Source organism: Gymnoscopelus braueri (assembly GCF_963280865.1).
Source record: "Gymnoscopelus braueri genome assembly, chromosome: 8".
In the NCBI taxonomy this organism is placed as follows: Eukaryota; Metazoa; Chordata; class Actinopteri; order Myctophiformes; family Myctophidae; genus Gymnoscopelus; species Gymnoscopelus braueri.
In genome coordinates, this window is record NC_137609.1 from 11,712,716 (window position 1) to 11,735,561 (window position 22,846).

General features: G+C 43.3%; 1 protein-coding gene across 1 annotated transcript in view; it reads left to right on the forward strand.

Annotated features, from left to right (window-relative positions):
* Positions 1-22,846, forward strand: part of LOC308091100 (angiomotin-like) — a 53,934-nt gene that overhangs the window by 27,497 nt on the left and 3,591 nt on the right. The window contains 17 exon segments of the mRNA XM_080436440.1: positions 3,284-3,781; positions 5,037-5,080; positions 5,724-5,784; positions 7,578-7,915; positions 8,731-9,057; positions 9,561-9,967; positions 11,653-12,016; positions 12,018-12,305; positions 13,585-13,611; positions 13,613-13,730; positions 16,369-16,461; positions 17,584-17,729; positions 18,670-18,819; positions 19,053-19,243; positions 20,033-20,164; positions 21,657-21,901; positions 22,426-22,722. Of these exon segments, the coding sequence (XP_080292566.1) occupies positions 3,284-3,781; positions 5,037-5,080; positions 5,724-5,784; positions 7,578-7,915; positions 8,731-9,057; positions 9,561-9,967; positions 11,653-12,016; positions 12,018-12,305; positions 13,585-13,611; positions 13,613-13,730; positions 16,369-16,461; positions 17,584-17,729; positions 18,670-18,819; positions 19,053-19,243; positions 20,033-20,164; positions 21,657-21,901; positions 22,426-22,722 (3,726 nt within the window).

Consider the following 22,846-nt stretch of genomic DNA (forward strand, 5'->3'; position numbering starts at 1 on the left):
TCAGGCGTTCTTTGTATTCGCTGTTTAGGGTCAAATTCCAATTTACACTGGTTTTGAGTTGATTATTTCCAGCGTATCAGGTAGCTTTTTTAATTCCCCAAAAGATGTATTTATGTTTTTTTTAAAGATTTATTTTTGGGCTTTTATGCCTTATTTGACAGGACAGTAGGTCGTATTGATGTTTTTTATTGACCAAAATCCTGATCCATGTCTCTCCTACAATGTCTCTCTCTCAGCTGTACTACTGCCTATCTCTCTTACACTGTCTCTCTCTCTCAGCTGTCCTACTGTCTGTCTCTCCTACACTGTGTCTCTCTCTCAGCTGTCCTGCTGTCTGTCTGACGGAAGTGATTTGTGATTGGTTCTTCAGACAGACAGGTGGTGTCATATCATGGCGTATGTCTCGTATGTCACAGGAAGTTTATGTATGAAAAAAGGAGGTTTCTGCCCCACAGCTACGATAATGTAGGTCCCCCCCCCCAACACACACACGCGCACACACACACACACACTGAAAGTTTGGACAGTGATGACAGTAAAGATAGAGAGAGTAATAAACGAATAGAAGAGAGACAGAGAGAGAGAGAGAGGTAGAGAGAGAGAGAGAGACACACAGAGAGACAGAGGGAGACGGAGAGAGATAGCAATGTCTATGTTTTGGCAAGTGTTGTAAAGTTACAGGGATAACATTTAAATTAAATTAAATTAAAACGCATGTCAATATTAGTTGCACTATTATTAATTTAGGATTAACGCTTAACGCTTAACTTAGGTTTAACGCTTAAGGCTCTACGTCCTCCCGGTGGGGACTCCTCACTGGCAGGTGAGTCAGTGGGATACAACAGCACATAAATCTGCTTATTTCCATAATCGAATAATTATTTAAACGATTAATCGGATTATGGCACTTATTTAGCAATTACAGTATAATTTTCATTTTAGGTTTTAGGCATGTTCTAACTAACAATAAAGACTATGAAGATGAATAATTAATTAAAAAGTTCACAGCCAAGCTTTGACTGCATTCCACAGCTCTGTGTGTGTGTGTGTGTGTGTGTGTGTGTGTGTGTGTGTGTGTGTGTGTGTGTGTGTGTGTGTGTGTGTGTGTGTGTGTGTGTGTGTGTGTGTGTGTGTGTGTGTGTGTGTGTGTGTGGGGGAAGGAGATAAAGACCGTTGTAGCCTGAGGGTGGGTGTGTGGGTGGTCTCATGCTGATGATGTCATCAACCTAACAGTCAGGTGATTGGTCAGGAGTCTTTCTTTATCTCCCTCATTGATCCCTCACTTCTATGTCTGTCTGTCTGTGTCTATGCGTGTCTGTGAGAAAAGAGAAAAGAGTGCAGTGGAGAGAGACAGACAGAGAGACAGACAGTGGGGGGGGGGGGGGGGGGGTTCAACCTGTAGCTGGAAGCAGATGTTCATGTTGCAATCAGACAAGCAGAGACCTGCTAACGCGCGCACACACACACACACACACACACACACACACACACACACACACACACACACACACACACACACACTATGAATCACACTGGCTGGGTTTACACCTGTCTCTGGGTGGAGGTGGGGGGGGGGAGTGCCCCACCCAAAGCACCAAGCAGGTGTACAGAGAAACCAAACACACACACACACACACACACACACACACACACACACACACACACACACACACACACACACACACACACACACACACACACACACACACACACACTGGCTCAGGGAAAGTTTAGCACACACAGACTATTATTCACACACTGAACAGGAACTTGGATTGTTTTGGATCCGTGGGGAGAGACATTTCAAGGAGAAAAACGAAAGGTTTGAATTAGTTTTGTCTTTCTTAAAGGGGATAGTTCACCCCCAAAATGACTTTTTTCTCTCTATTGATTAGTCACCCCATGGAGACTTGAATTCATGGATATTTTTTATTTGATGACCAGCGGTTCCGGTTGGAGACACAAAGAAGACTCTTTGTGTCTCGTACCGGAACCGCTGCCGGTCATCAAATTATTGGCTTAGGAATGCGACAAAAACTAAAAAATATCCATGAATTCAAGTCTCCATGGGGTGACTAATCGACAGGAAGAAAAGTCATTTTGGGGGTGAACTATCCCTTTAAAGCCTGAATGAGAATCTGAGAGAAAATACCCGGAGAGTTTGTGACCCTGTCGAAACTAAGCTTAAACTGTTATCTATTCATTTAACTTAACTAGCCTTGGTTGCCTTGTAGGTCATGTGGATCTCAAACTATTGTATTTATATATGTATTTGGCTGCTTTTCTTTTGCACAATGTTCAGGATTTTTCCAAAATAGCAGATCTACAAGCTCATAGCGCAGCACTTGGTGCCGCGCTATGAGCTTATCTGCTATTTTTGAATAGCCAAAGTATAAAATATGGTTTAAAAAATGATTATGACGCTATATTAACATTAACATTTGCTGGGGACCCCACTTTGAGAACCCATGGTGTAGGTCATCATACTGGGTTCAGGCAGCAACTGGAAGCCAGTGAAGTGAAAACTTCACACGCAAAATATATGAGATTTTGTAGAACTCTTACGGAAGCCGCCTTCTCATTTGGAGGGGCTTCAGTGAGCAATGCATGCTGGGAGGCCAGTAAAGGAGGGAATTACAGTAGTCAAGTTATTTATCACACATCATTTCTCTCCTTTGTGTTAACCCATTAAGACCAGTAAGGCATCTCTGTAACCACTTTATCCATATTTTATACTTTGGCTATTCAAAAATAGCAGATATACAAGCTCATAGCACGGCACGAGTGCCCCGCTATAAGCTTGTAGATCTGCTATTTTTTTTAAATCGTGCAAATGTGTGCAAATCTTTGAATATCTTTTTTTTAAAGCGAATATTTTTTATCTCAAATCTTTGCTTCTGGGGGTCCCTGGAACATTTATTTTAAGATAGGGGTCCGCGGCCAAATACATCATTTTGGGGTTTCTTGACATGGAAAAGTTGGAGCACCACTGATATAGCAACATGCTGTTAGGATTTAGAAAACATTTATTTGGCTGCGGACCCCCATCTCAAAATGTTTTGTTCTCCGTTTGCCTGGAGTGGATGCAACAGCGGTGTGAACACTGATGGCTGGGGTGGTAAATGCCCTGATGATCTTTTCAGCCTTAGCCACACATCATCTCTCATGTATTTCTTGGAAGGGGGGGGAAGCTCCCCTCCTATGATGAATAGATGATAAATGTTAAATAGTGATGAATAGAAGATAAATGTTACATTCTCTGTGTTCTATTTGTGTATTTCAGAGTGGTTAGGAGTGTCTGATGTGGATCAGCGTCTGTACGTGTTGGATCGTCTGGAGGATCTACTGAACCTCAACCCCCACCTAGAAATACAGCTAACACCACCTAGCATCCACCACCTAGAACTGCACCCAGCACCATCTAGCAACCACCACCCAGAACTACAACCAACACCACCTAGAAACCACCACCTAGAACTACACCCAGTATCACCTAGCAACCACCACCTAGAACTACACCCAGCATCACCTAGCAACCACCACATAGAACTCCACCCAGCATCACCTAGCAACCACCACCTAGAACTCCACCCAGCATCACCTAGCAACCACCACCTAGAACTCCATCCAGCATCACCTAGCAACAACCACCAGCAGCCTAGCGTAGCACCCATATCGCCACCTGGCTGCCAGGAACCCACATCACCAGCGGATGCTCAGAGACATGACCTCTCACTGACCCCTCTGTCCAGTGGAGAGGTCGAAGGTCATCTCCATAAAGGTAGGCGGGGTTAGGAGGGATGGCACAAAAATGTAAAGAGAAAACTACAAGTCCCATAACCACCCACAATGTAAAGAAAAAACTACAGGTCTCATAACCACCCACTGTGTAAAGAGAAAACTACACGTCCCATAATCACCCACAATGTAAGAAATGCATTACAGGGAATTAGAATACACGAGATGTGCCATTAAAGACGTCATGAAATGGCTTTTTTTCCTAAGCTCTCTTCTGAAACGGAGGCGTGTTGTGCCTCAACCAATCACAGTCTCAGCCGATCGTCCCATCCCCTTGGGCTATGGGAATGATCAGAACTACACATCGCAGTAAGGCAGAGAGAGAGAGAGAGAGGCAGTGCTGAGGCACGTTTATGTTACAGCATCGCCTATTGTACTGTTTAACACATCGGGTGCCAGAGTTTTTTTTTAAACTGGGTACATCCGGTGCCAGCGTTTCATAACGTTTACGGCGATGTTTTTAGAGCTGGAGAAGCCTCCACGACGACCCGGATGTAAACAAAGGGTGTCTGGGCGATGGCCGAGGGTCCCGTCTAATGACTGGAACAATAATATTTCTAACGCAATCCGCCATTGCAGAGCGCGTCGGAAATGGCTTGTTTTCACTACCGTAAAAAGATATGGAGATATGGACCTTTTTCTCAAGATCCTATCATTGGAGCGGACAAAAGGGACGTTTTTTGGACTGGATTCATATCCGTCCATTCCATTTTACAGGGTCCTAGGATCATTCCTCAATGAGCAAGCAAAGGAAACACAATGATAAAATGATAAAATGAAATCAGGATAGGGTGCAGATAAAGAACGTAGCAGCCCAATAGTGTCTCCCTAATGACAATCAGCTGTGTGTGTGGAGGAACATGAGCTATACGAATCACACAGATGGGTGGAATCGTGAGTCCTAATTATTCATAAGGACTTTATGATGGATTCACACAGCGTGTTTGTGTTTGACAGAAAGTCAGTAAGACTTTCAACATAAACAAACCCTCCCACCCACCCTGTGGTATGGAATCTATTGTTAATAAATGTCTACATATCATATGGATAGGCTCTAAAAGTGTGAAAAACATATTTCTCCTCTCATTAAGTCTTTATAATTCCTCAACAACAACACTTTCACTTCTTTCTCAACCACTGTTCACCTGTCTTCTATCACATCCTGTCTGTCTGTCTGTCTGTCTGTCTGTCTCCCTCTCTGTCCGTCTGTCTAACTGGTCTGTCTGTCTCTCTGCCAGCTGTCTGTCCAGAGGGAGATGAACTTCAGGCCATGACAGTAGAAGTACCGTAATTTTCGCACTATAAGCCGCACCTGAATATAAGCCGCAGCAGCTAAATTGAATGATTTGTACATATATAAGCCGCACTGGACTATAAGCCGCGGGTGTAAAATCCATAGATTTAGGAGGTCCCCTAGTGGCCGTTAGCTGTAAAAACCCATAGATAAGCCGCACCATTATATAAGCCGCAGGGTCGAAAAATTGGGGAAAAGTCGCGGCTTATAGTCCGAAATTTACGGTATGTCTGTTACAAACCACTATTAAAGGAATATTAATAATTATGAATAGAACTACAAGTGTAAAGTGGTTTAAACATTACGTTCCAAATAGAAATCAGTTTAAAGTGGTTTAAACAACATACATTATGAATACATGTGTGTCTATGAGCAAGGCACGCTAGCAGAGCATCATGTGTTCCATTCTGATGTTTATGTATCATTCATCTATTACTAATGTCTGATTTAATGTGTCATTCATCTATTACTAATGTCTGATTTATACTCCGGACAACCATGACATCGTTGTCTAAAAGACAGTTGTTTTCGTCCTGTGATGTCATCGTATGATGGAGTATAAATGTATCTTTATGTCATGTCTTCAAACATGTGGACCTAACAATATTTCATGGTTTTTATTTACTGACAGATGTTTCGGAAAAAAGCTTCGTCTTCCTTGAGAATGAGAAGGATAACAGAAACCTCTAGATGTAATGTCTGTCTGTCTGTCTGTCTGTCTGTCTGTCTGTCTGTCTGTCTGTCTGTCTGTCTGTCTAAAATGCTTTGAATTCTTTTATTTTAATTGCACAGTTTTCACCCTACAAGCTCATCAAAATGAAACCACCCCCATGGAGAAATATCTTAGAAATACAAACATACATTATGTAATAGGTGACATTTTAATGTGCTTCAAATACATGTTAAATAGCTCTATATTGTGATGGCATTCATTGCTATAGAGTGTTTGTTCAATAACAGTGCCAGGTACTATGCACCCAAATCATCCTCAGAGTGCCAGCGTTCTTACCGTGTCTTGGTGATCTTTAGACGGCTGCAGAAGCCACAACGTGGACCCTGATGTAAAAAAAAGTATCCGGGCGATGGGGTAGGGACCCGTTTATCGACTGGAACAATAACATTTCTACCGCAATCTGCCATTTTAGAGCGATCGGCCATTGAAAATGGCTGGTTTTCACCCCAAAAAAAGATATGGAGTTATAAGTGTTTTTCTCAAGATCCTATCATTGGGGCGGACGAACGTCACGTTTTTGGGGGTGACGTCACATCCATCCATTCCTTTTTACATCGTCCTAGGATCATTCCTAAGTTGCATTAGAGCGCCCTCTTTATTTGAAAAAAAATACGTAAATCTGCGTTTATGGCACAAATGACATACATACTGTAGGTGCAGGAAAATGTCATTGTGGGAAATGTATTGCTATGCCTTCCACACTAGGGGGTAGGGATTTGATACCTGAGAAATACAGGTATTGTTAGCCAATATATAAATGGCTAACAATTACACAGTACAACTACAAATAAATAAAACACCAGGCTATACATCTAATCAGGAGAGGGAACAGGATACAGGATAAACAAAATAAATTTGAAGTGATGAAACAAAGAAGTGAGCTGACAAAATTGGAATTGGAACACTATAACATTTAAGCTGATACGTATAATTCGGTTCTCTCTCCTGAAACTGGTATCCTGACCTGAAATGTTATTTTCTGTTTATTAAAGAGCTGGAGAGACAGGGAGACCCCTGTTACTGAACAAACACTCTATAGTAATGATTACTATCACAATATAGAGATATTTAACACTGTTACTGAACAAACACTATAGCAATGATTTCTATCACAATATAGAGCTATTTAACACTGTTACTGAACAAACACTCTAAAGTAATGATTACTATCACAATATAGAGCTATTTAACACTGTTACTGAACAAACACTATAGCAATGATTATCACAATAAAGAGATATTTAGAACTTTAACCTTTTAACATAAACGTTTTAAATGTTCCAGATGTCTCTTCTATACGTCCATTAAATTAAATATAAAAATGTTATTGTCCAATAATTGAGAAACGGTTTGACACCGCAGAGGTTGAGCCCAGTGCATTGTGGGGTTGGTTTCAGCTTTGATGAACTGAGCGGTTTAATGGAAAATTCACGTGTGTGTGTGTGTGTGTGTGTGTGTGTGTGTGTGTGTGTGTGTGTGTGTGTGTGTGTGTGTGTGTGTGTGTGTGTGTGTGTGTGTGTGTGTGTGTGTGTGTGTGTGTGTGTCAGTCACTTGGATTGATGTGTGATTGGTCAGTGTTTTGGGCTGTGTGAAGGGTTGCGAGGTTTGTTGTCAACATCCCAGCATGCATTGTGGTGGAGGAGGTGGTGGAGGAGTTGGTGGAGGTTCATGACAATGTGTTTGTTCTCCTTTTAACTTAAACACTGTCTGTCTCTCTGTCTGTCTGTCTGTCTGTCTGTCTGTCTCTCTCAGGGAGTATAGACCGGGGTCGCAGCTTGTCGTTCCATGAGGTCAGAGGTCATCAGCGGGGCGGGGCAGAGATGAGGGCGGCCGAGGAGTCGTCCAATAGCGGCGCAGGAGGCGGCGTCGGGGCCGTGGCCGGCGGCAGCACGGTGCTGCAGCGCCTCCTACAGGAGCAAATGAACAGGAACTATTTAGACTCCTCCCACTCCAACATGAACAGGAACTATTTAAATGCAGACTCCGCCCACTCCAGCATCAACAGGAACTATTTGCTGCAGCAGCAGCAAGGAGGGGGGGCCGGAGATGACTCCGCCCACTCCAACATGAGCCCGCACATCGCCCGGCAGGTACGCCAACATCCCAGTTATTACATAATAATGACTAGAAGAGTGTGCTCCTCGGAGCACAGGTCTCTGCCAGGCCGCACACTTGAGAAGGCAGTCATAGCCACTTGGAATGGGATCTGAAAAATACATCTTGATCACGTGACTATAGAGATAATGTGTACCGATTTGTGTGATGTTTGGATACAATCTGTAGGAGTAATATCAAAAACTGTGTTTTGAAAAAATCATCCTCCTGGCCTTATACTTCAGACATGAGTGTGAACGTCCAGACGCGTGCGTGCGTGTCCGCTCAAGCGTGCACGCAAGGAACAAGGAACATTGATGGTGACAGAGCTGTCTGTCTCTCTGTGTGTAAAACGGCGTTAATTTTGACAGAAAATTTTAGTTGCGTTTAGTCATAGTCTTTTGAATATTTTAGTCATCTGTAAAGTTTTTGTCTAGTTTTAGTCGACTAAATATAATAAGATTTTAGTCGACTAAATCTACAGTTGATTTTGACGACCAAAAAATATTTTGGCCAGCCGTGATGGCGTCGAAACGGCAGATTTTACACTTGGTTGCATGCTAAAAATAGCCGATCTACAAGTGTAGATCTGCTATTTTCAGAGCGTAACACCAGAGCGCAACCAAACATAAAATGACTAGTCTATTAGTTCTACTGGATCTCTTCTCTTAGTCCCTCTATTTTTGACAAAATTGACAATATATTTAGTCTTAGTTTTAGCCATCATTGATTTTTGTTTAGTTCGTCATAGTTTTAGTCGACGAAATGAATTGATGGTGGCAGACCTGTCTCTCTCTCTCTGCTCCTGCAGGAGCCGCAGGGCCAGGAGCTGCAGACTGATGGAGGCTTGGAGAAGATGAGCTCTTCCTGCTCTGTCTCCTCCAGGGGGCGAGGAGGGAGTCAAGGAGGCCAGGGAGGAGGAGGAGGCCCCGGTCCAGAGGACCTCCCCACATACGAGGAGGCCAAGGTCCAGTCTCAGTACTTCAGAGGAGGTCACCCCCCTCCCCATCCGCCCATCCAGAACCAGAACACCCCCCAGCATGCCCCTCCTCCTCAAAGCCCTCCCTCCTCCTCCTCCAATGTGGGAACAGCGTTCTACGTTGCCACGGTGACGGGAGCAGGCACGGGCGGAGCTAAGGTGTGTATGGACCAATGATTGACCAATGATTTGTTTACAAACATTGAGCTAAGGTGTGTATAGACCGATGATTTGTTTACAAACATTGACCAATTATTTGTTTACAAACATTGAGCTATGGTGTACTGTGCACTGACCTATGATTTGTTTACAAATATTGACCAACAATTCCTTTTTTACCTTTTTTTTTTTTACAAACATTGACCAATGATTTGTTAACAAACATTGAGCAAAGTGGCAACTTTGCAACTGTTTTGCACCTTTCACTTTATGAAGAAAAACTATTTTCTTAGTCTCTGTCTAAGGAGTCTTCCTTAAAAGTTTTATGTAAAGAGCGAGTCTTTTTCTGCCAGTTTTCCTTAAAACATTGACCAATGATTTGTTTACACAAGGGAATAATGGTGATTATTCTCAGGTGCGTACAGAGGGAATAATAGTAATAATGGTGATTAATCTCAGGTGCGTACGGAGGCAATGATGGTAATAATGGTGATTATTCTCAGGTGCGTACGGAGGGCCGGCCCAGTGTGCAGAGAGTGGGCGGAGCTGGGAAGGTGCACCAGGACGATGGTTTGAAGGACCTGAAGCAGGGTCACGTCAGGTCGCTGAGCGAGCGCCTCATGCAGCTGTCCCTGGCCACCAGCGGGGTTAAAGCCCACGCCCCCGTCACCTCTGCCCCCCTGAGCCCCCAGCTGCCCGGACCCCCCCCACCCCAGGGACCCACGGGGGACTACTACAAACCCCAGCCCCTGCAGCAGCACCGCGGACCCCCGCCCGACTACCCGTACAAGGTCATGGGGTCACCGCCCAAGCAGCAGCACTGTGACTTCTACCAGGAGGCCTCAAGGGGGAGCCACCGAGAGCTGCCACAGGTCCGATACCAGCCTCCACCCGAGTACGGATCCTTCAGGTTAGAACCTCACCCATAACCACGCCCTAACCATGAAGAGTACTCACCACAAATGTAACCAAACAGCCCTATACCTCAATAGCGTTATCATTTGATTGAAATATGAATAGTGTTATCACTTGATTGAAATATGAATAGTGTTATCATTTGATTGAAATATGAATAAGTGTTATAATTTAAATATAAAGCCACGATAGGCAGCAATATTCTCCTGTTTACATTCTGTTTGTCTTTTGACAACACGGTTATAAACAGCTTTTCACTGATTGGCCATATGAAGTAAAAATGTAATTTTTTGTGACAATATTTAGGAAGTTAGTGTGGACTTTATGCCAGTGTAAATAAGATTGATCTTATATCTGTGATGCATCCAAACAAACACACAACTTAACTATCAAACTAACTAGTTTCAATGTATCGTTTAGTTTGGACTTTGCACCCTGACTTAAATAGACAACTTACACACAGGCTGCTGAACCAGAACGACATGTATGTGTTACAACAGTTGTTCCCAAACTAGGGGTCCCCAAATGATTAGCTTAATGTGCAACATTGTTTTATCACTCAACAGTAAACAAACCAACATACAGTATAAGTGTATACAGGGTATCTGCACATTTTATAAAGTGACAATTTAAAGACCTTTTAAGACTTTTTTTAACACCAATTTGGTCAAATTGTCAAATATAACTTAAGAAAGAGGCAAACATTGTGAAAATGGCCAATCTGCAAGCTGGGGCAATGCCCCCCCAAATGCCCTGACTGCCCCCTTTTTTTTTGGGTGGGGGTGCTTGTGAAAGTTACATTTATGTCATGATATGAAATGTGAGCTTACCATAATCAAAATAATCCTTAATCATATTCCATCATGTATCATTGCACAATTCAAATAATCCTCTGCCCTGATTTTCCACACACACAGTCACACACACACATGCAGTACTACTCCTAAACAATAGGAAGCAGTATTACACAAACAGCCGGAAAAAACGCCAAAAAACGCCTATTTTTTTTCCGTATCCGGCCCTGGTGGAACCGAGTCAAACTAAATGTAATGCCTCAACTCCTACAATTCCAAGTGCTTGTCAGGGTGGGGGGTCACCAGTTCGAATATGATTATTTTGGGTGGTCGCGGCCTGAAAGGTTTGGGAAACCTTGTGTTAAAATATAGTATCTAATATAAACCAACCCAACATAGATGTTAAAATATCATATCATGAAAGTGAACTGAATTGACTTTGTAACCAAGGAGTGTGGAGAGCACAGGTCTAGACAACACCCCCCATTACACACCTGGTTAATGCATGATTAACACACACACACACACACACACACACACACACACACACACACACACACACACACACACACACACACACACACACACATACCCTAAGGCAGACGGGTGTAACTTATATCCTGTCTGTCCAGTTCTCTGAGAATTTGATTCATCGATATGGCCGCGTGCCAAGTCTCAAAATTAAATCCTTGCTCCCCTCACTTGCGTCCTTTCCTTGCGTCTGAGTCCCTCCTCCCACAGAGGATGCATGGAGGAGAGGAGAGGAGAGAGGAAACAAAGACATGTTGTTTAGAGAAATAGGACGTGGAAAAAAAAGTTTTGTATTTTACGGTCTCTCTCTCTCTCTCTCTCTCTCTCTCTCTCTCTCTCTGTCTCTCTCTATCAGGTCCAGTAAAGATGGCGGCTCTCTCATTTCCCAGAGGTCTTTGCTGCATCATAGCCCCTCCTCCTCGGTGACCTCGGTGGGCTCTCTGTCTCGCGCCCAGAGCCACGCCCTCAGCAGCATGCTTAGCTCCGCCTCCCACTCCTCCCACCCCTCCTACCCCTCCCATCACCACCCCCACCCGCCAGGGGCGGAGACTCACCATCATTACCACACGCTGGGCCCGCCTCCCCGCAGCGCCTCCCACCACGAGCCCCTCCTCCATCCCGCTGCTCCGCCCCAAAGGGGAGGAGCTCACGGGGGCTTCCTCCCCCACGACCACTATGGCTCCACCCCCAGAATGCACCATCACCACCAACAGCAACAGCCAGCAACACCACCAGCCGTTTCTGCAGCAACATCAACAGCAACAACAACAACTACAGCAACAACAACAACAACAACAACAACAACAGTTCCAAGCTCCTCCCCCCGTCCAGCATCAGGCTCTGCCCCCAATGGGACACTTCCCGCATCCTCACCACCCCCACCTGCAGGGGGAGCCGTTCGCCATGATGGCCCGCGCTCACCAGATGGTCGACATGCTGACCGAGGAGAACAAGATGCTCCGACAGGAGATGGAGACGTGTCGAGAGAAAGTCAATAAACTACACAAGGTATTAAATATGATTCTATATAAACTACACAAGGTATTAAATATGATTCCTATATAAACTACACAAGGTGTAATATGATTCTATATAAACTACACAAGGTGTAATATGATTCTATATAAACTACATAAGGTATTAAATATGATTATATATAAACTACACAAGGTTTAATATGATTCTATATAAACTACACAAGGTGTAATATGATTCTATATGAACTACACAATACCTTGTGTAGTTTAAAGTCCCCATAACACCACCATAAATCATCATATTCAGATTATATATATATAGCTAATATTCACTACCTTCCACACAGCGCGTGGAAACGTTCCACTGCCCAGCGGCCAGCGACAGCTGCCCACTCTGCAGTGGACACAACACTGTGTGTCACTGGCTCACACTGTCAAAGAGTCCCAGAGGGATTTTTTTTAAGCACGAGGTGCTTGGGTGGTGCAGTGCACGGGCGCCTAACCTACTCTATGAATGGAGGAGCACAAAGAGAGGGACATATCACACATTGTTTTCTGCTCTGTTGCTTTTCGATGTGTACACTGTATAATTTTATAGAGGTATCTAAAGAGCACAAAGTACGTTTATGAACGTGCCAAAGTATTGCGAGACTGTCCGTCTTTTCCAGTCTGACAACCAAATCTTGCGATACTGCTGAGCCTGAAACGATACCTTTGTAGATGCCCCACTAAAACTACTGTGCACATAAAAAAAAACAGTGATCACAAAACATGTGATAATACCTGTGATATGTCTTATTTTATGTTCCTGAACTGATGTTTTGTCGCAGATATAGCAGATATACAAGCTCGTAGCGCGGCGAGCTTGTAGATCTGCTATTTTAGAAAATCTTGAAAACGAGTACAAATCTTTGAATAATATATTATTTTAAAGCGATTTTTTTTTACTCAAATCTTTGCTTATTGGGGTCCCTGGAACAAAATATTTTGAGATGGGGGTCCGCGGCCAAATACATATAATTTTGGGGGGTCCTTGACTATTATGAAAAAGTTTGAGAACCACTGATATATAGCAACATACGTTTTCTTTTTTTAAACTGTTGGGATTTAGAAGACATTTGTAGAATCAGTCTCAGGTCTTAATGGGTTAAGTGAAGCACAAGAAATAATTGATAAAAAATGTTTACATTGATCTCCTCTCTCCTCTCCTCTCCTCTCCTCTCCTCTCCTCTCCTCTCCTCTCTCTCCTCTCCTCTCCTCTCCTCTCCTCTCTCCTCTCCTCCTCCTCCCCTCCCCTCCCCTCCCTCCAGTTGGAGACAGAGATCCAGTTGGTGTCGGGAGGCCTATGAGAACTTGGCCAAGTCGTCGACTAAGAGAGAAGCTTTGGAGAAAACCATGAGAAACAAACTGGAGCTGGAAGTCAGGAGATTACATGACTTCAACAGAGACCTCCGAGGTAAAACACACAAACCAAACACACACACACACACTCACGCAAACACGTTTGTGTTGCTATACTGAGATTGTGCGCTGCAACTCGTTGTGAGCTTGTAAGATCGTCTATTTTCAGTTCGATGTAATTCCAGGTTCAAAACGTATCTATCCGACCCCTAGACCTAACCCCTGACCTCTAACCCAGCCCAGCCTTGTAAGCCTAAAGGTCGTTTCAGACGGGGAGCGATTGACGCGCCATAGTAATTCATTTTCAATGAGAGGCGGGCAATTATTTGGGACGCGCAGAGAAGTTGAGGGCCGCGGTCCCGTGAAATTCTCACGCTCGTGCTCGTTTGTGCACACGCCCGCGGGCAGTGGTGGAAAAAGTACTCACATTTTTTACTTAAGTAAAAGTATCAATACTGCAATGTAGAAATACTCTGTTACAAGTAAAAGTCCGGAATTCAAAATTTACTTGAGTAAAAGTACAAAAGTAATGGTATCAAAATGTATTTAAATTATCAAAAGGAAGAGTACTCGTTGTGCAGAATGTCCCGTTTCACAAGTTTTCAAATATATGTTTAAAATATTGTATAAAATGCATAAAAATCCTTTGAAAATAGCAGATCCACAAGCTCACAATGCGTCGCATCGCTACGCATTGTGAGCTTGTAGATCGGCTATTTTCAAATGGCCGAAATGTATAAAAGGCTGAAGTGGTTAATGTATGTTTTGTAATAACTAATTATCAAATCTACAAAGTAACTAGTAACTAAAGTTTTCAAATAATTGGAGTGGAGTAAAAGTACAATATTTGCCTCATTTTATAGATGTAGTGGAGTAGAAGTAAAAGTACTGAAAATTGGAAATACTTCAGCAAAGTAAACATACCTAGAAATTCTTGTACTTAAATTGACTTAATTGCTTTACAGGCTTTACGGGCGGCAAGAGCTGGATAGTGGTCAGCTTTTTTTTCCCCCTCTACGCACAGGAGGACAAAACAATGATCGCGGCACGATCCCCGCTGATCTGAGCGAGAACGCCTCAAGAACCGCTCCCCGTCTGAAACGACCTTAACTCCCCAAATCATTGTTTTTGCCATAAAAACAACCACTGTCTTGTGAGGACCAGGAAATGTGTCCTTGCAATGTCTATTTGTCAAATTCTACTATAGTTGTGGAGAAGTTTGGCCCTCACAAGTATAGTTATACAAGTAGTACACACACACACACACACACACACACACACACACACACACACACACACACACACACACACACACACACACACACACACAGAAGAATGACACACACACAGAAGAATGTCACACACACAGAAGAATGTTTTGGGTGTAATCTCTGTTTTTCATCCAAAGGTTCTGGTGTTTTTAAACACTTTAAAAAAAAATGTGTTTACTTTCTGTTGTGGAGATTCTGCCCGGCAACCGTCTCCCACAGGAAGAGAGAGAGAGAGAGAGAGAGAGAGAGAGAGAGAGAGAGAGAGAGAGAGAGAGAGAGAGAGAAGAGAGAGAGAGAGAGAGAGAGAGAGAGAGAGAGAGAGAGAGAGAGAGAGAGAGAGAGAGAGAGAGAGAGAGAGAGAGAGAGAGAGAGAGAGAGAGAGAAGAGGAGAGAGAGGAGATGAGAGAGAGAGAGAGGGGGAGAGAGAAACAGACAGAGAGGAAGAAAGAAGGAAAACATCTTGGATTTGGTCCAGATGGAATGGAATCGTATCCGTCAGCTCCACAAAAATCACTTTTTGGTTTCGTGCTTTGTAAATTGTTACAACTATTGAACAAATCATATTGCTGTGTTTGTTCACAACACTTCATTCAAGGACTGTTAATCTAAATCTATCTACTGTATCTGTCTGTCTGTCTGTCTGTCACTGCTTTATGTTCAAAATGTTCAAAAGTATTCAACAATTTCACAAATTTTCAACAACCTTGTGGATCGCCTACTTTTTAGTATAAAATTAGGGTTTATGTGGTGAAACAGATTTTGCTGATATAATTACAAACAAAATCAGCTAATGACCCCCAGGAACCAGCAATGTAATGCAGTTACAAACAAAATCAGCTAATGACCCCCAGGAACCAGCAATGTAATGCAGTACTTAGCAGGTCACACAATGGACCATTGATATGCATCCAGACAGGGTCATTCCTATGTTCATTCACACTGTTTACACACTCTGCAGCTTTTGTAAGAGGTGTGAATGGTTGTTTTTGATCGATGCGCGAGGTGCGCACGTGCATGTACATGCATGTGCGGGCAACTAGTGGAGGCTCCACCTCGCCCCACCTCCAGTACACCCCTGAGTTCTCTCTCCTGATTGGATGAAATTGGTCAGCGATATTTGGCAAGGTTGAACGGTCGGTGTTAGTCGACTGAATGTATGTCAGTTTTATTTGATGTAGTTGTGATGCGATGATTGTGATGTCAGCTGATATATTGCACTTTTACCTTAGCGCTAGGTATACTCTTGGTTGCTTGTTTTTGCAGAAAATGCACTAAAGACTTCTGGTGATTAGTAGTTTTCGTTCCCTACCTATGTTGAATACACTTATTGTAAGTCGCTTTGGATAAAAGCGTCTGCTAAATGACTGTAATGTAATGTAATGTCATGACAGTAGTTGTGATGTCATTGTGATGTCATTACAGAGCGGATGGAAACAGCCAATAAGCAACTGGCTATTAAAGAATGTGACGGATCTGAAGACAACCGCAAAACCATCTCACAACTGCTCACACAGAGTGAGTAACACACACACACACACACACACGCACACGCGCACGCGCACACACACACACACACACACACACACACACACACACACACACACACACACACACACACACACACACACACACACACACACACACACACACACACACACACACACGTTTACATTGTGTGTATTAAGATGTTTTTGTAGATGTACACGTGTAGTGCCCGGAAGGATTTTTTATTTATTGCAGCCAATATCTTAACTCATTCAGTGCCAATGACGTCGCCGACGTCACGTTTTTATAAGCCCAGAGTGCCAATGACGTCGCCGACGTCATAATTTTTTTTAATTATTTTTTTTTTTTTTAATTTTTTTTTTGCAGAACCCAAGATATGATGATTTGAAGATTTGCTGCTCCATTCACTTCTTGTTTAACTTCTTACTGAAAAAGGCTGTATCTCGGCTCCTAAGCACTTTTTTTTTACAATGTATTTTTGGCCTTGGCACAGGGGTGATAAAGCCAGAAATAAGTTTGGCACTGAATGAGTTAACTACTTGAACACAGTGAAGCCAGCAGTCGTCTCACAGACAGACAGACTGACTGCAAGAGAGTTCAAATAAAGTGAAACAGTGTTATCTCTCTTTGTGGAAATGTTTTCTGTGTGTTTTCCTAGAAAATGAGACTTAAGCCTTACACTGCTGCTTGTTTTGATGTTAGTATCATGGATGGTAGTATCATCGTTCAGATGTCATTAGTTCTGCATATAGAAGACAGTTCAGATGTCACATCAAAGCAGGGACGTCCAACGTTAGAATGAAACGCAAGTTGTAGAACTAATTAATGAATCAATTAATGTGTTATGAATGTGCTAAATCTAGTGTAAGAACTGCTGGAAAACACAACTAGAGTTCTGTATGTTATAATTATTATTTACAATATTAATCTTATATTTAAATGAGTTGTATTTAGTTTGGGGTGAATTAGTCCCACCTAAACAGTAGTTTACAATTAGTGGTCAACTATTTAAATGTCCCCTCCTAATCTGTAAGCCTGCATTATGTCTGTGTATTGTGCGTGTGTATGTGTGTGTGTGTGTGTGTGTGTGTGTGTGTGTGTGTGTGTGTGGGTGCATGCGCGTGCGTGCAGATAAAGAGGTGGTCAGGGAGAAGGAGAAGGTAGAGATGGAACTCAACGCTCTTCGCTCTCAGACTGAGGACCAGAGGAGACACATCGAGATCCGAGACCAGGCCCTGAACAACGCTCAGGCCAAAGTAGTCAAACTGGAAGAAGAGGTAAGAAGATCCCAGACCAGAGTAGCCGAACTGGAGGAAGAGGATTCTATATGTCTCAAACTTCTCAAACTTTTTTTTAATTTCAAGGACCACCATAACAGTGCACCAAATGGACCCATTTGGTTCCATTTGTACACTGTCAGAGTTACAGACCTGTAAGGGGTCCATTTGGAACCCCCTCAAGTAACCCAGAGGATCCTCGGACCTCACTTTGAGAACCACTATGTGTTTTACTTAGATTAAATACTACCACATTGTAATACTGTTGTACTGGGAGCTAAGCATTACAGTAGATTCAGTATAAAATGAGTTTATTTCAAATGTTTGTGCCATTCTGCCCCCTGGTGGTGGTAGATAAGAACTGTTCAGCTTCAGGTCCACTGTGGTTTTCTGAGCTACTTTTATGAAGTAATTAGTGTGTGTGTGTGTGTGTGTGTGTGTGTGTGTGTGTGTGTGTGTGTGTGTGTGTGTGTGTGTGTGTGTGTGTGTGTGTGTGTGTGTGTGTGTGTGTGTGTGTGTGTGTGTGTGAGAGAGAGAGAGAGAGGACCAAATATCCCCACAAGCATAGTAGAATGTGAGAAATAGACATTGTGAGGATTGTGGTCCTCACAAGAAAAACATGTGTTTTATGGTTTAACTTTTAGTTTTTGTTTTACGTTTACAGGTTTAGGGATTAGAGTTATACCCGATTTATACTTGGTTGCGTGCCTGTGTCGTGCACCAAAAGATAGCTGATGTACAAGCTAACAACACGTTGTAGCGTGACGCCTTGTGGGCTTGTAGTTCTGCTATTTTTCAGCTTCAGGCTTATGGTTAAAAATACCAAATAAAAAATGGCATTCACAAAATCACTGTCTTAAAATGTTGAGAATACTTATACAAACCTGTGTGTGTGTGTGTGTGTGTGTGTGTGTGTGTGTGTGTGTGTGTGTGTGTGCAGCTGAAGAAGAAGCAGGTGTACGTAGAGAAGGTGGAGCGCATGCAGCAGGCTCTGGCTCAGCTGCAGGCTGCCTGTGAGAAGAGAGAACAGCTGGAGCACAGACTGCGGACCAGGCTGGAGAGAGAGCTGGAGAGCCTACGCAACCAGCAGGTACACACACACACACATGCACACACACAGAAAGCTTGCCTTGGACGGCAATTGGATCAGAACCGGCCCTGTACTGCGCAGACGTCACACACAGAAAAAATTGCAGGCTTATACAGTTAAAAATACCCGATATTTTTCAAAATGGCATACATAAAATTGCTGTCCTAAAATGTTGACTTCCTCACAAGTGCAGCAATACAAACGTGTGTGTGTGTGTGCGTGTGCATGTGCAGCGGGGGGTCAGTCAGGCGGGGGGTGCAGCCACAGAGTACTCGGCCACGGCGCTGATGGAGCACGTCCGGGAGAAGGAGGAGAGGATCCTGGCTCTGGAGGCCGACATGACCAAGTGGGAGCAGAAGTACCTGGAGGAGAGCGTCATGAGGCAGTTTGCACTGGACGCCGCTGCTTCTGTAGCCACACAGAGGTAATCATGAACATAATAATAATCATATGAACCACTTAACCCAGTGGTTCTCAACCTGTGGGTCGGTGATCCCTAGACTCTGAAAGAAGGAATGGACGGATGTATAACATCATACCAAAAAATGACACTTCCTATGTTCCACTCCTATGTTAAAAGTTGTAGGAAAATTTTTTTTTTGTGAAAACAAGCCTTATTCAACGGCCGGTGGCAACAAAATGGCCGATCGCGGTTACACATTTTTTGTTCTGGTGGATAGAGGAGACCCTCCCCCCCAGACACCCATTGTTTACATCTGTTTACACACCGCGGCGCCCGTGGGTCGACTCTCCGTGGATCGTAAATATAAGGTAAAAAAAACTCTGGCATGGGGATGAAAAGCGATGTTTTAATGCTGGCAGTCAATGTGTTAATACCTCTACAATGAAGAGGAGAAAAAAAGAAGACCATTAGGTTACTGTGTGAAAAGTAACCATCAAACTATACTATTAAAAAAAAAGCCCAAATTGTCAAATTACCTAAGAAATAAATAAATATTGTTAAAATAGCAGATATACAAGCTCACAGCGCCTTGTGTTGTGAGGCGTTGTGAGCTTGTACATCTGCTATTTTCTCAATATTTATCTGTGGAACCGAGTCAAACTAAATGTAATGCCTCAACTCCTACAATTCCAAGTGCTTGTCAGGGTTGGGGGTCTCCAGTTCATATATGATTATTTTGGGGGGTCATGTCCTATTATTAGACGGAACATTTTAATGGATCAATACACTCACTTCCTGTTTGGTCTCCAGGGATACGTCTATTTCCTCGATGATATGCCACTCCACCAGTAGCAGTTATGACACCTCAGTGGAGGCCAGAATTCAGAAAGAAGAAGAAGAAATCCTGATGGCCAATAGGAGATGTCTGGACATGGAGAGCAGGTAAAGCACGCACACGCACACACACACACACACACACACACACACACACACACACACACACACACACACACACACACACACACACACACACACACACACACACAGAACTAAACTTATGACTCAATGTTACTAAAAACTAAACTTCAGACCTCCCAAAACAAACTGATACAACTACTAATCAGCCTAAAGCCCATTACTAGCCTAATTCCAACTCACTTTGATAGTTTAGGATGGCTCAGGGTAGAAGACGGTGTTAAAGGGCAAGACCAAACCTGGTAGAGGTTTGGGTTGTGTACTGTAGTTACCTTGCCATGATGTAACTCCAAAGGTGGACAAGAAATTTCTCTCAACTTCCTATTGATTTTACTATTTGAAGATCCAGATCCGCAGATCCAGTCCGGGTTGTCTTCCTAATAAAAATAGCAAAATCAATAGGAAGTTGACATTTATATATATAAAAAAACAGTACTAGGTTTAGTGATTTAGTTCGTTTACAGGCTAAAAGATCTCCTCCTGAGCCTCTTCACTGTACAATGTAAGTCAATGTGGAGCATATTTTAAATTATCAATTTCTAGTCAATGAAGAAATTATTTTTGATTTCTTGTCCACCTTTGTTGTTACATCATGGCAAGGTAACTACACAACCCAAGCCTCTACCAAAGTGGTCTTGCCCTTTAAGCAAATATCAATGGGATTGGTATTTAAGATAGTCAGAGGATCAATTCCCTCATACCTGTCTTAACTACTTCTCCAGAGTGAGTGACACCAACAGTCACAACACCAGAGGGAGTGCTTACGATCTGGTACCCCCCACATTTAACATGTATTTTACTACTCTCCCACCAATGTGGAATGCCCTGACACCATCCATTACAGGATGTGAATCACTGGTTTCTTTCTAAACTGGCCTGAAAAAGCATCTGTCAGAAAACTACAAGGGAGATAGATATTAAATCCCCTTGAAACTGCCGTCCCGATTTTCCTTTTTCTCCTCTGTAAATATAGCTATTTGTATTTGTTGATGACATGTATTCATAGGACCACAATGGAAACCCTAGGACTTTTTTGTGTTTCCTTTTAGCCAAAAAAAAAAAAAAGCAAGCACAAATGTGTCAGAGCAGCTTTCACTTGTAGTAGAGAGTAAATATATTTTTGGGGGCTTTTCTGCCTTTGATAGTACACAGTAGAAATAGACAGGAAACTGGGAGAGAGCTAGATGGGGAGTGACACGCAGCAAAGGTTGCCGGGCTCGGGACTCAAACCCACGACTCGCTGTCAAGTTGCATTAGAGCCTATATGTGGTATGCACCTTAACCGCTAAGCCAGCGGCGCCCTCTATTTGAGTAATATTTGACCAGGAGTATCTATACTTACACTCAAGTACTGGATTTGAGTACTTTGTCCCACACGGATCAAGATCGGAGTAAATGTGATGAACCCTCTCTCTGTCTGTCTCTCTCTCCCTCTCTCTCTATGTCTCTCTCCCTCTAGAATAAAGAATCTTCATGCTCAGATCATAGAGAAAGATGCGATGATCAAGGTGCTCCACCAGCGCTCCAGGAAGGACCCCAACAAGGGTGACAGCGCCACCTCCGCCATGCGCCCGTCCAAATCCCTCATGTCCATCTCCAACACGGGGAGCACAGGGAGCTCTGGGCTGCTGTCGCACAACCTGGGTCTGAGCAGCTCACCCATCACTGAGGAACGCAGAGATTCCAGTTGGAAAGGTAGTCTGGGTGAGTTACTCTACTGCTAGTTACTTTAACCCATTCAAACCGGGAAATCATCTGTGTCATTTTAGATTTTAGTTATATATATAGCGGTTCTCAAATATATACAAGCTCACAGCGCGTACATGTTTGATTTTTTTAAATAACTTTTTTTTACACAAATCTTCTCTTCTGGGGGTCCCTGGCACAAAACATTTTCAGGTGGGGGTCCGCGACCAAATACATTTTGGGGGTCCTTGGAACAAAAAAGTTTGAGAACTACTGATTTATAAGGCATTTGTAGAATCGATCTCAGGTCCTAATGGGTTAAATAAGACTCTAGCTCACTGTTTCCCAAACAGTGGATCAAACCCACGTTCGGGTTGCTGACTCTATATATATTGTTTCAAAAGTTGTGTCCAGTGTTTAATTCATTATGCTGGTTCTACTTCAGGGGTTCTATAGGTCCAGTTTTTAATTCATTGTGCTGGTTCTACTTCAGGGGTTCTTTTGGGTCCAGTGTTTAATTCATTATGCTGGTTCTACTTCAGGGGTTCTGTTGGGTCCAGAGTTCCGTACAGACTCTCTGAGGACAGGGTCCATCTCTTCGTCTCCGTCTCCGGTCCTGCCGTCCACGCCGATGTCCACCGCCATGGCGTCCGTCCTGTCGTCCACTCCCATGACATCTGGACACTCCAAGACGGGCAGCCGAGACAGCTGCACCCAGACGGACAAGAACCAGCAGCAGAACCAACATCAGAACCCAGACTGCAGCAAACAGAGCAGCATGACGCTGCCCGCTCGCCTCTCGTCTCCCAGTCCCGTCTACGTCCCTGACCGCCTCGCAGGTCATTAAGCATTAAATACTAAATATTAAACGTTAAAGGACGACTTCACCCATTTTCAACCTGTCATCTCCTGTCAGAACTGGTCCTCACTAATGCTCATGATAATATGGTACCATTTTTGTCT